General features: G+C 40.6%; 1 protein-coding gene across 3 annotated transcripts in view; it reads left to right on the top strand.

Moving 5' to 3' along the window:
- The first annotated feature begins 39 nt into the window (after positions 1–39).
- The window catches only part of gramd1a (GRAM domain containing 1A), a 41141-nt gene continuing 25906 nt past the window's right edge, over positions 40–15274 (top strand). The window contains exon 1 of one of the 3 annotated variants that reach the window (XM_088327130.1): positions 40–494. In XM_088327130.1, coding sequence (XP_088183256.1) covers positions 379–494 — 116 coding nt within the window. In that variant the 5' untranslated portion in view covers positions 40–378. Of the gene's footprint in view, positions 495–3685; positions 4271–14201; positions 14433–15274 lie in introns of those variants that run through there. The other 2 variants (XM_088327129.1, XM_088327131.1) reach the window with 2 other exon arrangements.

Here is a 15274-nt window from a genome sequence, read left to right as displayed (position 1 = left end):
ACTTCCGAGTTCACTCGTCCGCTCTTCCTCCACCTTCCCGACAACAATAAACTCATACATTTAACTCTTTTTTTCATGTCGGGTTTTCATCCAAGCGGCTTTCCTTCCTCCATTTTTTTCTCCTTTATGTTAACTTGGGCGATTTAAATTAAATAAAATGTTCGACGCTGATGACCTTTAGTTCGTCTTCCGTTTTGGAGGAGGGGGAGGAGGATAACGGCTGCGGTCGCCCTCTCAAAAGAAAGAAGTCGGGGGAGGGAAAAGGAAGAAAAAAGTTCCCCCGAACTTTCGCTCGTCGCTGCTAGCTTGGCCGACTGAGGCAAAGGGTTAGCCCCGGCGGATGCGCTCCTCTTCCATAGGGCGAGTTTGCATACCACCATGCTGATGTGCTCCGTGGAAAAAGTGGATTTTAACATCACTTCGCGTGCCGTCTCTCGCCTAGTCTTCGAGGCTGAGCAAGACCCCCGGAATGGGGGCAACTCGTCTAACGGCAGGTACGCAAATACAGGGGGGGAAGGTGAATTGTATTAACGTGTGCAGGATAAACTATATGTGCATTGATTGAAAGGTTTATTTGCAAGATTAGATTGGTCAAACATGTCCGTGCTAAGATTGTTCTTGTTCAAACACGAGAGCAAACATTGTTGCTCACATTGCGTCCACCAGTCACACATTCTGCAACTCTCTCCTTATACTTTGATTTTTTTTCACTGTATGCCTTTTTTTCCCCCAGAGTTCTGATGAGTCTTTTTCCCCCGTTCATTTTTCGGTGACTGTTATCATCTAAAATCTCGTTAATTGGGTCAGTTCAAACTGATTTGTCCCGTGCAGTATGTCGTCGCTTTCCCATTTTCCGGAATGTTTGCCTCTGACCTTGTTAGAAGTTATCGCTCACCGCCTCTATGCGTTTGGATTTTTCTTGGGCATGTTTGGAGTGTCATCAAAGTTAATGTGATATTCATAACAGGAAGTGGGAGCGCTCAAATATCACTTCCCAGCATCAAGCCCACTTTTTCTTTGGCAAGATCAAAATTTGTGGCATGTTGGCATAATAGATCTTTTGTACAGCGTCATAAAAATTGTACATGATGTCATCATCATCTCACAACCTATAATTGTCCATGGATATCTCTTAACAGAAATCCCAATAAATGAAAAAAGGCAACTCATATACTTTTCTTTATTGTCATTGATACCAATGTTGTGAACATTGTTTACAACAAGATCAGACGTGGCACGCCATGTTTAAAGTCTAATAAAATACTTAACTCATTCAACGCCATAACATATAAATAGGTTTTCAGAAGCATTGTCCCTGAGTGCCAAAATCTAAAACTACATATTTCTTGTCTTATTAAAAAAAAGATTATTAAAGGTTTGGCACTGCTTATTGGTAAGTATCAAGCCTCTGGGAATAATTTCAGTACGATGAATCCCCATACGTCAGGAGGAAAGGCTTTTATTAGATCTATAAGCACAAATTGAGAAAGCCCTCACTTATTCCAGGGAATAAGTATGTGTTGACAGGCTGTACTTGGACAAGACACATCATAAGTATTGCCCACCGAACCAGACAGTTAAGGGATCCGTGAATTGTGAACACATTTTTCCATATTTAGGCATAACATTCATATGTTTATCGTTTTTGGCTTGTTTAGGGTGTTGACGTTTTTTGTAAAGAAATGGGTCTGTTCATCGAAGTCCTTGTTTTAAAATATTTGTAGCGTCTTCCAGAGAGCAGCAGCTCAAAGAGGCGGTGGTCGTGGTGAGAGTAGCCCTTTGTAATGTTTGCTCTGCTGCAGTTTTGGGAGCCGGCAATGTACTCCAGACTAGGCAGAGAGCAGCAGATGACTTTCTGGGCTGTGTTGATGATACTCCGTGATGATGCTTTTCTGTCTGTCACACAGTAATGCCGTATGTAAGTTGTATGCTCTCCACTGTGGCTCTGTATAAAGACAATAGCAGGATGTTTTTCCTGGAACTATGCAACATCAGATTGGTGCAGAACAATTGGCACCGGGTTAGAATTTCAGTAAAACCTGAAATTAGTGTCACCCATTTAGCATTTTAAAGTTAGATTTGGCCACCTTTGATCTTTTGAAGTTTTTCCTTGCCCTCATGTAGGTTTTAGATCAGGGGATGGTGTAATAATAGTCCGTGGTTTGCAATCATCTGTGGTCTGTGGAGCCCTTTGAGACTCTTTGTGATTAAGGGCTATACAAATAAACACGACTTGATTTGTTGAATGGAATTTGATTTACCTTTTTTTGCATGTTCTACTTTAGTGTATGTGTCTTAGCATGCATGTGGTTTTAGAAAAGGGACAAAATACCTTTGTGAGTGATGTGGGCGTCAGCAAATACATTTGATCCTTTGATGTCACCTTTGATAATAAGTGGAGTGACTTGGTGTAATGTGTGACCTGATTAATGGCATTTTGTGTAAGTATTAAGGTGCTTAATTCATGTTTGTTCTTTGAAGCAGCTGGACTTTAGCTGGTTAGCTCAGTTGGTTGAGTACTCACACATTATACTGAGGCTTATCTTCTTCAAAGGCAACCTAGTTTCCATTTCTTTGTTGTGGAGTTTTATGCAAAAGGTTGTTGTTCCCTCTCACTCACTTTTTCCCGTCTGGTTCACACCTGTTCTGTCGCTCAAAAGCCGCAGCAAAAGCAACCAACATTACAATAATAATTGAATAACACTGCAACATTCTCTACAGTACTTAGGGGCATTTTAAACATTCATTTTAGGATAGTGGGCCATGTAAAATAGGCAAGCATTAATAGTTTTCTTTGTGGTTGTGATATATGAGTGCTCGCATTGCTAGCAAGACTAATCATCAAAGTTTTTGGACATTTCTACCTTTTGACATTATTGATTGTCTTGGCACCATCTTGACATTCGTATTTGAATAAAGGTTAGGGGCGGCAGTGGCTCAGGAGGTAGAGCGCTCGTCTTGGGATCAAGAGATCGCAGTTCGAATCCCGGCTCCTCCCGCGCCTCGGGAAGTTTTAACTTGAAAAGCGCAATATAAATGCAGATCATTTCATTTTTATCTACCAGCTCAGTAGCCTAGATGGTAGGGCGCCCGCTCCGAGACTGGGAGGTCGTTGGCTCAATCCTTGGCCGAGTCATACCTAAGACTTACAACATTGGTACTCATTGCCTCCCTGCTTGGCGCTCGGCATTAAGGGTTGGAATTGGGGGGTTTGGTCACCACTGACTCCCAACAGCAGTTGGGTCTAAAATGTCGGCGCCCTGTTTGGCTGCGGCTGCATCGGCTCGCTACAGTTTAACTTTACGGGTCAGATGTGTCGACATTTCGTTCTGTGTGCATGGTTACAAAGAATGACATTAAAAAGTAAATTCTATTCTATATGAACCTGTAGTAACATAGTTTGTGTGGAAACATAACAGCCAGATTTCAAAACACATTATTTTCTCGAGTTTTTCGTTGTTATTTTCCTATCAAATTATCAAAGTTATGATAATGCGTTTCAGATTGGTGACACTTTGTCGTCATTTGTGAACCAGTATGAATACAAAGTAGTGAAATAAAATATTGATCTCAGTGGAGGACTTTATTGACATGTTCTATATCTAAGGCTAATCATTTATAGCTATTTGGATGCTGCTTTGCATTTTGAGTGCAAAGTCTTTCACCCTCAGGTGTTCTGCCTTTGAGTTGACTAGATGAGAAGCTTAAATGACCGTGGACAAGCTGAAACGGTGCAGATAAAGGCGCTCGATGTCCTGAACATGACACACTTTCAGAGGAACTCATTTTAGAAGAATGATTGATTTCCTTAGGATAATGTTTTCAAAAGAAAGGGACTCTACAAGTCTGGACTTATCACAAGCAAAACTTCTGCCTTCCTGGAAATGACCATGTCCTCTGCTCAGCCTGTCCCTGTCCCAACGTTGACAATCCTGCCCCCTTCTTCGGACACTGAGTCTTGGTCTCGCTCGCCAAGCCCTCGGCCTCACCGCTCCGGTCGCCACCCGCGGAATTTTCGTGCTCGTAGCCGAACAAAGAAGCGAAATGCAGATAACCGGCCCGGGACCCCACAGATTGTAATTGAAGAGGAAATGTCCCCTGGACCTTCAGTCTTGCAGGACCCTCAAATAAAGAATAAGGAGCAAAGCCAGGACCAAGACCTACTCCTACCGCCGTCCAAATATTGGTCGAGGAGCCCCTCTCCTACTCGACGCTCTCGGTGGTCCCTCAGGAGCTTGCTGGGCAGGGATTCTGACTGGGACAGCTGCAGGTTAGTGTGCTTGACTGTTATAGTCAGCAACTGCTTACCACACAGTTGATATACAGTGTTTTACACACTATAAGGCACACCGGATTATAATCAGGGATCAGAATTTTCCGCGGATCCGCGGATTTCCGCTGTTTTTGAACCCCAAAGGTCATTCCCGTAAATCGTCTAAATTCGATGAGAAAATATTTTGGGGAGGGTGAGGTATGATACGTGACTGTTTCATCACCCCAAGTTAGCATTTAGACCATTGGTCGATAGGTTCGCTGATAACCAATCAGCGGAGCTTTTGTTCAGAGCATTGGCTTTCTCAAACATGGCGCTCCTTCTGGTCTTTTCAAACGGTGAAATGAGTGTTTGAAAAAGTAAATATGAAAATACTAAGAAAAGAAGACGAGGCTTTTGTCTCCGAGATTGATAAAGGAATCAAGAATAAATTTAAGTGGTCATGGCTGGAGAAGACTGTCACAGTAAACGTTAAAATCGGCGCAAAGATCGAGGAAGTTACAGAAACTTTGAGCCAGTTCGTCGCAAAGTGTGATGTTCCAGGGAAAGCAAAGTGTCTATACTGTGTCGATCTGATCAATTATGGTACGCGAGGTTGTGTGGCACTGATCGATCATGCTAAAATGAACAAGCACAAAGCAAAAATAGCTTGCCGGCGATCAAAGTATGCACTCGGATCCGCATTTAAAATCGGCAGCCACCGGTTCAACATTATTGGCCGTTTCAAATCCTTCCACTTCAAATACTAGCAGCAGTCAACCACTGGTTCCCCTGTGTGACAGAAAATCCCAATCTGAGGTATTTATAAATCTATTTATTTATGAAATGATTTTATCTTTTGTGTTTATACAATATTTAGAACAGGATAAACAAAATTTAAAATTTGTTATAAACATGATTAAAATAGATTATTTTGTATCATCATGATCACGTTCAATATCACGAATGCTTTTAATGTCAATATATTATTATTTTTTAAATTTATATATATATATATATAATACATGGTTTCTGTTTTGTTGGATTTAATTCATTCTAGTGCAATTTTCACATAGCAAATAAGATAAATGCTGTTGACTTCAGGGGGGCTTCGCCCCCCTGAGCCCCCCACCGGGCTCCGCCCTGGACCCTGGCTATTTTAGCTGAAAATGAAAATCTCCATTCTGATCCCTGTATAATGCGCACCCCCAAATGAATCTTTTGTGATATTTTTTTCATAAACAGGGCGCATGGAACTGTAAGGTGCATACAATTAAAGCTTAAGTAAGGGTTAGGGTTTCACCAAAATAAATAAGTGCCATATTTGTGCAATTATCGATCAATCAAAATATATTGCTGGCTACAAATGCAAAAATTGCAACAGAAATCGAAGCAGGGAGCGCTCTGGATCCACTAGACTAGACTGTTGGGGATACAGACGACAGACAATAAAAGCATTAAGTTTTATCTCCTCATCAAACTTCTTTCAGTCAGGTTGCACTTTAATGGTGTTCTTATTGGGCTGGGGGGCCGTGAGTGTATTGTTAGACATTAAACCAGTCCGTGGTACAGAAAAGGTTGCGGACCACTAAGATCCAGTATTGTATCTAGGGCTGCAACTAATGATTATTTTAGTAATCGATTAATCCAACGATTATTTTTTGATAATCGATGAATTGGATTAAAAAAACATGTTAATTTCCTCTCCTTTAGTTAATCATTTAAATGTTGTGGAAATGGTGCACAAAACACAATATTCTACAATATTAAACAATTAAAAAAAAATCTGTCAAATGGCAAACAAAATACATACGAATGTATGTTATACACCTGCAAATATATACTTTTTTTATAAAGTGCATAACAAGGCATCTTTGATTTATGTCAAGAGCTTTTGGAACAAGAAATAAACGCGAATGTGAAAAGCTTGTCATTGTTTGCTGTTTTCTATTGAGATAAGACTGTATAGTATGGGTATTGTTATGGCACAATTTACAAGGACATAATAACCACTCAGAGTTTGCTGGAAAAGTAAAAGTTGATGCCTAATCTCCAAAAATAACAAACGAAAAAAACCCAAATAATGTATTGACTTACCCTTTTACTGTGCTCCTTTCATCCTCGTCGGTGACTACATATTTAGGTTTTTAGTGCTACCCTCCATCATGGTGATCCCATACCACATCACTTTTGCAAAGCTTACAAGTGACGCACTTATTTGTTTTTTGAAGTGAGGAGTGCTCCCACACTTTTGTGGACTCCGGTCAAACTGTTTTCTTTGCGTCCGTCGTGTTTCATTATTTATATTGACAGTAGCCTTATAAAAATAGCGCTTAGTTCGCACTCCACCTCGCTCTGTTATTCAGGCCGACTCGCGACATGCTGAGTGATGCATAAATTGCGTGACGCATCAATGAACTAATTTGGTGCCAATGCTTTAATGAACAACTTTATCGATTCCTTGTTGCAGCCCTTGTTGTATAGCCGACTTGGTCTTCCCGAAGCCCACGAGATTCTGAACTGAATCAAGAAAAAGGCAATGTGGGAAGTAATTCAGTCATACTAAAGATATTAATAAACTCATGATTGCACGTATGTAACACACGTTCGTCACCTACAATGCTTATTTTTAGATAAGAAAAAGTGGAACAAAATTTGATATCAATTTCTAATCCCTTTCTGTTTTTTAATTTCTTTAACCTTTGTGTCTGGTACTGTGACTAAAAATAGTGTGATGATGAGACGTATTACCTTTTCCTAGGCTGTTTATGTCTCTTGTGGATTGGTGGTTAGAATTGGGTGCTCCTTCCACCGTTATCCGGGTTCGATCACCTTTGCTACCATTTTTGTGCAATTGAGGTTAAGGATAAATTTCTACTGATCAATCACGGCACAAATATGATAATACCCTGATATACATTTCACAATTTTTTTCTTGGCACCAGACGAAAAGCACATTTAAATTTCTGGCTACTTCAGGAGTACTCTTGTCACATGGTACATAAAGTACGCTAACTTGGAACAGAATGTCTTCTCAGTCAGCACTCTGCCCGACAAACTCTGCTGGTAATCTGTGTTTTACAGGCATAAACATCTCTCACCTTTAGGCGAAACTAGCCGGTTTGAAATAAAAAAGGGTGACCTTGGTGAATTGTGTAGAACCGAAGAGAGCATTTTTTGGGGGGCAAGGGGTGTTCGTAAGGTTTTGCAGAGAGTGAACGAGGCATTTCAGGCCAAGCATTCAGATTAAAATCGGTCTCGTTCGCGTGGACGAGAGTACTTGCCTGTTTTTTTGTTGTTGTTTTATGTCATTGATCCTACATGAAGAGCTTTTCTCTCTTTGATGAGGGAACAGATGAATGGGAATTGAACTTTTATATATAATCTATTACCCTTGTCAAATACTTCATTGATATGATCTTTGCTAGTTTTTGTGTCACATTTTAGAACAGCTGTAATAATATACATATTCATCAAAGCTCTAAAGGCCATTTGACAAACATTCCTAAATAGCATAGCAATCAAACACATTTTCTGAAAGCAACATTGTACTACATGTATGGCTTTAAAATGATTCTTTCAGTTATACAGTCAACAGTTTCATGAAATGGCAACATAGCCTTTATGCAAAATTTGAATGCTGGTTGATGAAATAATGCAACATAAACAAAAGGTCACTGACATGCCATAAAACCCATTAGTTTTTCACACGATTGACAGTAGTAGTAGTACCAGATGTTTTTCTGGGGATAATCTTATCCTATGTGTTAGCCTGGTCCGCAGAGAATAAACACCAAAGTAACGGAGCCAAGCTAAATTGAACCTGCTTTCATGTTACCACCTTGAGGCTAAATTCAGCCAAAGTAACAAACATATGCAGGTGGGCTGCACGATTAACCGAAATAAAATCGATATCGCAATGTGACGTAGTGCGATAGGGCAACCGCAAAACACTGCGTTTTTTTTCAAGGATTCATAGTTCCAGTTTGTTATCTGAGTGATGGTGTTTGACCAACAAGAATTGACACAGTTCGTTGTTTAACAGCGCCGGCCAATCAGAAGCAGGTTTTAATGGCACTAGCCAATAAAGACCAGGAAAAGTTTGCAAGACGTGTGTGCGCGACTTTGATAGGCAAGTCAGTGTAAGCTCTCAGTTGAGCAGTCGGGCGCACAAGTGGCCACCAAAACAAATATCTGGTAGCTTTAGTGGCTCGTTACATCGAAAATAAATTCATGATTTAAATCGGACTCTGAAGATAAGCGCACAGAAAATCTGATCACCAACGGGTGCTGCTTGGATATTTATCGCGTCCGGAAATTTACTGAGGTGGCGACAGAAGGGAAAGCTAACAGCTAGGCTAACATCTCTTAAGCCGCCGCTGCCAAATGTGGCTAGTCACAAACGCCAAATCCATTACAAATAAGGCGGACGACTTGGAGCTACCACTAGTGGAAAACCGCTACATTTGTGACTTTTGTATTCTAATCATCACAAATACCTTGCAGAAGTTGCTGTTAACCGACGCTAGGATGTAGTTTGCCAGCCGCTCCCTAAATAGCTATGTTACACTGAAAGGAGTAGCCGTCTGATTTCATTGTACTTTTGTATAATGACGACAAAAAACATTTATTTAACTGCAATTCTGTGAAAATTTGTAGATTTATAGATATTGTTACATCCGTATACTCTCAGTCTAGAAGGACATCAACTCGAGATAAGTTTGCATGTCACTATCTTTAAGTTCTCCCCAAAAACAAAACAAGCACAGGAAATGAACTTATATTGTAAAATCGAAACTCGCATCAAAATTCCAATACATATCTGAAAGCTGCTATTAGGTTTATTCCAGAATTGTGCTGCCCTAATATGCAGGCTTAATCCCTTACTTTGGTTTCGTGCAATACCTCCAAGGTGTATGTGTGTATGGTGCCCCCTGCACAGTGCGGGTCGACGGCCCTCAATATCTGGTTGGGTTGTACAATGTACCAAAACATCTCTCCTCCACCCCTTTCTCACCTTTTTAAACCTTTGGATCCATTTCATGCTTTGTTTTACACAGCCGTTTTCCTTTTTGGAGGACAAGAGTCCAAATGACAAGCATGTCAATGTTGCATCGTTTGACCGTGCATCATTATTTACAAATCTTCCTGGTAAAAGCAGCCACAACAACACATTTGTCGGCAGTCCAGCCAAAACAAGCTAGTAGGCGGACTACCTCCCCACATCACCCTGCTTAAAAATCATGACATCACTCTCAGCCAATCGGAGCCTGCTCCTCGTCTGATGATGTCACACTCGTCCAATCAGAGGACGGCTCTGTATGGTGAGTGTGACATTCCCCCGGCCCCCTGGACCACCTCCTTTGTGCATGCGCTCCATACATTCTCTGAGCTCATGAAGTATGTATACTTATATTGGGCTTGTAGTTTTCTCTTCCAGGCACATACATAAAATAGAAGGAGGGGTAGAGCCATATCTTCATGTATTTGACAAACATCTAAAATATAACCCATCATTTTGTGGAAAAGTTACATCCTTTTGATTGTGTTGCAATTTTACTTTATACTGCATTTGTTGAAAGTTTTGTCTGCACAAATAGTGCTTTGTTGGTGTGTTTACAACAGGGTTGGGGAACTGAAAGGAGTCTGAGGCCGCTTCGTGTTCCAAAATTGGGGCCAAGGGGCCGATCCTGAAGGCCTATCGATTTATTTTCATTTCCATGCAAACCTCTACATGCTTTGTTTCTTTATATTTGTTTTAAAATGGATTAGTCTTGTCAAACTGGTTTTAAATCACTCACAGCAAAAGCAAAATAATATTCGCTCCCTATTTTAAAAGGGACAGTCTTTCTGCAGTTTTTATAGTATCAGCAGAATTATTTTTTGTATTACTGTAGTTGTATTTTTGCAGTATTTCCGTCACAATATTTCTTTAGTGGTATTTTGTGGTGTAGTCGTAATATTTCTGTGGTAGTACTTTTGTATTATAGTATTACTGTAGTTGTATTTTTGTAGAAGTATTTTTGAAGTACTTAAAAAGTAGTTGTGTAGTATTTTTATCGTAGTTCTTCAGTAATTTTGTAATCTTACTGGAGTTGTATTTTTTTAACATTTCCAGTGTAATATTTATGTCGTAGAGTGTTCGTTTTATAGCATTACTTTAGTCGTATTTTTGTAGTATATTAGTAAGAGTACTGTAGTTGGATTTTTGTAGTATTTTTGGTGTAATATTTCTTTAGTGAATGGTAAATGGTCTGCATTTATAAAGCGCTTTTCAATTAAGACCTCCCAAAGCGCTTTACAATCTGCTTCACACTTACCCATTCACATAAACACACTCGCACATCGATAACGGCATCAACCATGGCAGGCACCTACCTGCTTATCAGTAGTATTTTTGTAGTATTTCTATGGTGTTGTTTTTATTTTTTTTCAGAATGAAAGCATAATAATTATATATATATATATATATATATATATATATATATATATATATATATATATATATATATATATATACATTGTCCCTAAGCACTAAATTTGATATTTAGTCACTTTGTGGTATTTTTGTTGTATTTCTGTTGTAGTATTTTTGTCCTAGACACAAACGGTCAATGGGGAAAAAGTTGGCACCGAAAAACACGTATTTTAGTACTTTAGTAACTATTTTAGATATGACTAGATTATATATAGGATCCAAAAGCCTGCCGGGCCGCATGTGGCCTGCCGGGCCGCATGTGGCTTGCGGGCGGTAGTTCGCCCAACCCTGGTTTAGAAAGAATATGGTCCATTTGTCACTCAGGACCATCTTCCCGGAGGAAAAAATGCTTTTTTTGAACGGGAAGGAAGAGGCGCTTTAAATTTCCTGTCAATTGGTCACAACCTTCACGGCGCTCGTCAGGAAAGCAGATTATGCACAGAGACTGAGTTTGCGGGATTATGATGTACGCTCTAATCCAGCGCGCTGGACTCGGGATTGAGGGTGAAGGATCCTCTTGACTTCAGGGTTTAGAGAACGTTTGCGGGGCTAAAAGATGCAGGAGAGGAAGGCAGTCATTAAAATAAATTGCTGTCTATTGGGGCTGACTGTCCTTTTTTAAATGGGGAACCACTTACCGAAAATACTTCAGAATATCATGCGAGTTTTCCTTTTGTAGGAGATGATTGCATATAGCTTTTTAAAAATAAGAGTTAATGACACTACAAAAAAATAATTTAATTACAATTTGTGTTATGACAAAATAAACATTATCAGTACAGGTTTTACCAGCAGTCTTAGTTTTCTAGCACAAACAATCCTTGAGAGAAATTGAATAAATATTTAGTGAAGTTTGAAAGGGACAGGGGGAATTATTAAGTGCTTCATAGTGGTTAAAAAACTGTCATTTCCAAAATCTCATATTGATTAAAATAATAAGCAAAAATTCACCATTTCACCAGGTGATTGGAGCAGCTCTTTGGTCATTTTGCCTTTGGCTCTCGGTGAGAATTTTAGCCTACCTCATTTTTGGCCTGGCGACTGTAAACTCAAAAAAGGAAGGATGAGTGTGAGGGCTGCCGCTTCCAGGACAATTGGAAATTGGAGTATATTTACACTGAAATCCAAAACAACTGGAAACAAACGCCGTGAAAAGGTAAAGCTGTTTTATCGGCATAGCAGTGCTTTTTAACAAGACCCCGCGAGTCAAATGAAAACGCTACAAAAGCGAGCTACGAGGTAGCAACGCTGATCGCCAAGCACTGCAAACCTTTCACGAAGGGTGAATTTATGAAAGACTGCTCCAACGAATGGCAAGCTGAATAGCAATATTTCTGCTTACCAAATCTGGTCTGCTTTCTGAAAAGTTTAGACACCCCTGCTCTAGATGGAACTATTTTGAGCAAAAATGCTGCACGGCATACAGGAGAAAATCCAAGTGACTTCAATTTCCAGACACTACCATTGGAGACTGGAGCTTTAAAGTCATTTTGTTATCATTTTAACGGTTCATGGATCCTTTAACTGCTTGGGTTGTAGGGGCACCCCTCCCTGTGGTGTGTCTTGGGCAAGTACAGCCTGGTGTTGTCCATCCCTCTCGAGGCTGTTTTTTGGGGTAGGGGTTCGCTATTGCACATGAAATGGTACCGATTTCCATGGTTAGCAGGAAAATCCTCCTGATCTGACTCTGGTAAAGTATCTGGTCGCTGTTGTTTTTCGATGTAAAGCACAATCCCACTCATTCTATAGAGGAGCTGGATTTAAGCATTTACAAGGAGCAGCGCATGACAATACTGATCGTGAGTACAGATGCACTAAAAATAGGCTGGATTTGCACGTGTTTTTAGTGTAGGTGTGTTTTATACCTCTTTAGGTTTAACTTGGATGCTTTTGGGAGGCCAGGAACTAATTAATTGTTTTTCAGTCAGTTCCTACCGGGAAAATTCGCCCGAGTTAAGAGTATATCTAAATACAAACACAATTTGGGGACAAATTAATCTTTTTAGACAATTTTGCATCATTATTTTTTTAATTTCCCTTGTTGGCATCGATATGAAATATTAGCGTCGAGTGGCGCTAAGCCGTCACTTGGCGGATATCGTAGTCGACAGGTGTTGTAGGAAATTTGGTCAAAGCACTCTTTTTGACCTGTTTATTTGTAGACACTTAGCATACCTGTCAACCTCCAGGGCTCCATGCCCTTACAAACTGTCGTATTTTCCCTTACAAAATAATCGTACACCATTTTTTTTCCAAACGTGTTTATTTATGTAGTTTAACATGTTATATTGTACATGTGTTTCGTTATATCATATATATTGTTAATTAACATTTTGTTGTGAGATCCTGAGTTGCTCGACATGAATGAGGTTTATTTTAAAAAAAGTTCAAAAATGAAGTAGCTTGGACGTTCACTCTAGAAGGAAAAAATACATGCAAATATAATGAAGTAGAATAATACATTTTCTCATTTAAATTATGAATTCATTTTCTGCATTAAATTATTGTTGGTAATATACTGATTAAAGGGATTACCACAAACCTGTCTTTTTTCATTTTCTCCTTTTATACTCCCTTTTTTTCTTAACTTCTTTATACAACATAATAATTCGTAATATAATGCATCAAAGCAAGTGAGTTGTTTTGAGAGACGTCTCTCTGTAATGAGTTGAGCCGAAAAAGCCGGTTCTCTGAAAAGAGACGGACTTCCTTTAACTACACAACTGCCACATGAAATCCGATGTTTTTTAAGATCACGTGTTTCAAATTTACTCAATCAACCCCGCCTGTATTTTTCAGATCAGAATGATTTACGGCGTTTTAATTCAGGTTGGGCCATTGCGACTTGAAGATTGTATCAAAAAAAAAATTCAAAACTATGTTGTAATATAGGCTCTGCTTTCGCTTTGTTCACGTGTGATCGGAATGATGCATGATGGGAAATCCCCAGGCAGCAGACGCATGCGCACAGTGGCATCAAACTGCTCGCTCCGTTCGTAACGAAAAAAAACGATACCGAGATAGAGGCTACCGCGGCGAACGCGTTTGACTTGATTGATTTGCCGTTTCGTGATAGTAGGTGTTTACCGGATGGTAGCCATAATTGACAAATTTGCGTTTTTCCGTACAGATTGTCTTGTACGCCGTACACGTCTTAAAATGCATATTAAACGTACTTTGTACACAAAAAACGTACAGGTTGACAGGTATGACTTAGACATTTTAAGCTCTCAGTGGCTACATTAAATGATCTGCTCTGGACTAAGCGGACATATTGGGATGTGATTGAAAATGGAATTGAATCTAAATGAAAAACGCAATTGAGGATTCTTTCGAGATGCTTCCTTCGAGTTCCGTGTCGTGGACTCTTATCTTCGCCCTCCAGTCACTAAAATGTTACTCGGGGCCCCCCCCTAGACCCACCTCCCCGCCTCCCCTCGCGGACATGTGAAGCCGCACCTCCTCCCCCATCTGCGATTTGAGGGGATTACGGACGGACGGCAGGCCGTCGGCGGCTCATCCTGCGCAGGCAGCCGTCGTCTGTCCGCGAAGGGCGTCGACCACGGCGGTAGCGGGAGAACCAAGATCCCCGCCGTAGGGTCGGCTACAGCCCGGGGCGGGCGCCCAGCCGGAGAAGCGCGGCTCGTTTTGTTTTCTTTCGGACCCCCGCTTGGGACCGTGAACGCCTCATGTCATGTTCGAGTAAGTCATCCGACGGAGGATCATATTTGGAGAGTTCCTCATTGTCGCTGATTTTTGTCACCATTCGCGTTTCATGACGTCAAAATAATATTTTTTTTGATCATAATTTCAATTCTCTTGGCACAAAATGAAAGTGGTGCGTTCATGCGAATCCCGGTCGCTCAGCGGTCATCCGGTCACGGTCTCCCCCACCCTGGCTTCTTTCCTCCCGAGCGTGGCATCCTCCATCTAGCCACATACGATCGTTTTTCACGGTGAAACAAGCCGATTCAAAGTACTTCCCTCCCCGTTGTTTCTTTTTCTCCGAGCCTCGGAGTCCCATCCGACGGTTGCTAATTTAGCCGTGTTGCTAACTCGCTAGACATCGTTTTCACGATGAATGAATTTACACCATAGCGATGTTGTAAATGATGGTTATTTGTGACGTGATGTGTGTTTTTGCGCTTTTCTTTGAGTAGTTCGGGGTCATGAGAGGCTGGAACGCGTTGTAAACAAACCCTGACACGGATGCTCATCACTAAGTCCCTTTAATAGGCTAATGGGAGTGATCATGGTAGGAATCAGTCATTTGGGATTTGCAGTAACTGTGTTGTGTTTATTCAATAAGGTCATCAAAAGCATGCAGTAACAAGCAATTATGGCATAATATCAATTAACTTTGATGCTTAGAATGAACGGTAGATGTTTCTTTTTGAAAATATGGGGCGGCAGTAGCTCAGGAGGTAGAGCGATCGTTTTAGGATTAAGGGATCCCAGTTCGAATCCCGGCTTGTCCGTGTTACATGCCGAAGTGTCCTTGGGTAAGACACTGAACCCCCAATACCCCCAATAAGCAGGTTAGC

The sequence above is a fragment of the Urocampus carinirostris genome, chromosome 2, assembly GCF_059441175.1.
Source record: "Urocampus carinirostris isolate Australia breed hairy pipefish chromosome 2, RoL_Ucar_1.0, whole genome shotgun sequence".
Lineage (NCBI taxonomy): Eukaryota > Metazoa > Chordata > Actinopteri > Syngnathiformes > Syngnathidae > Urocampus > Urocampus carinirostris.
Note: the sequence above shows the minus strand (reverse complement) of the source record. Positions and strands in the feature narration are given on the sequence as shown.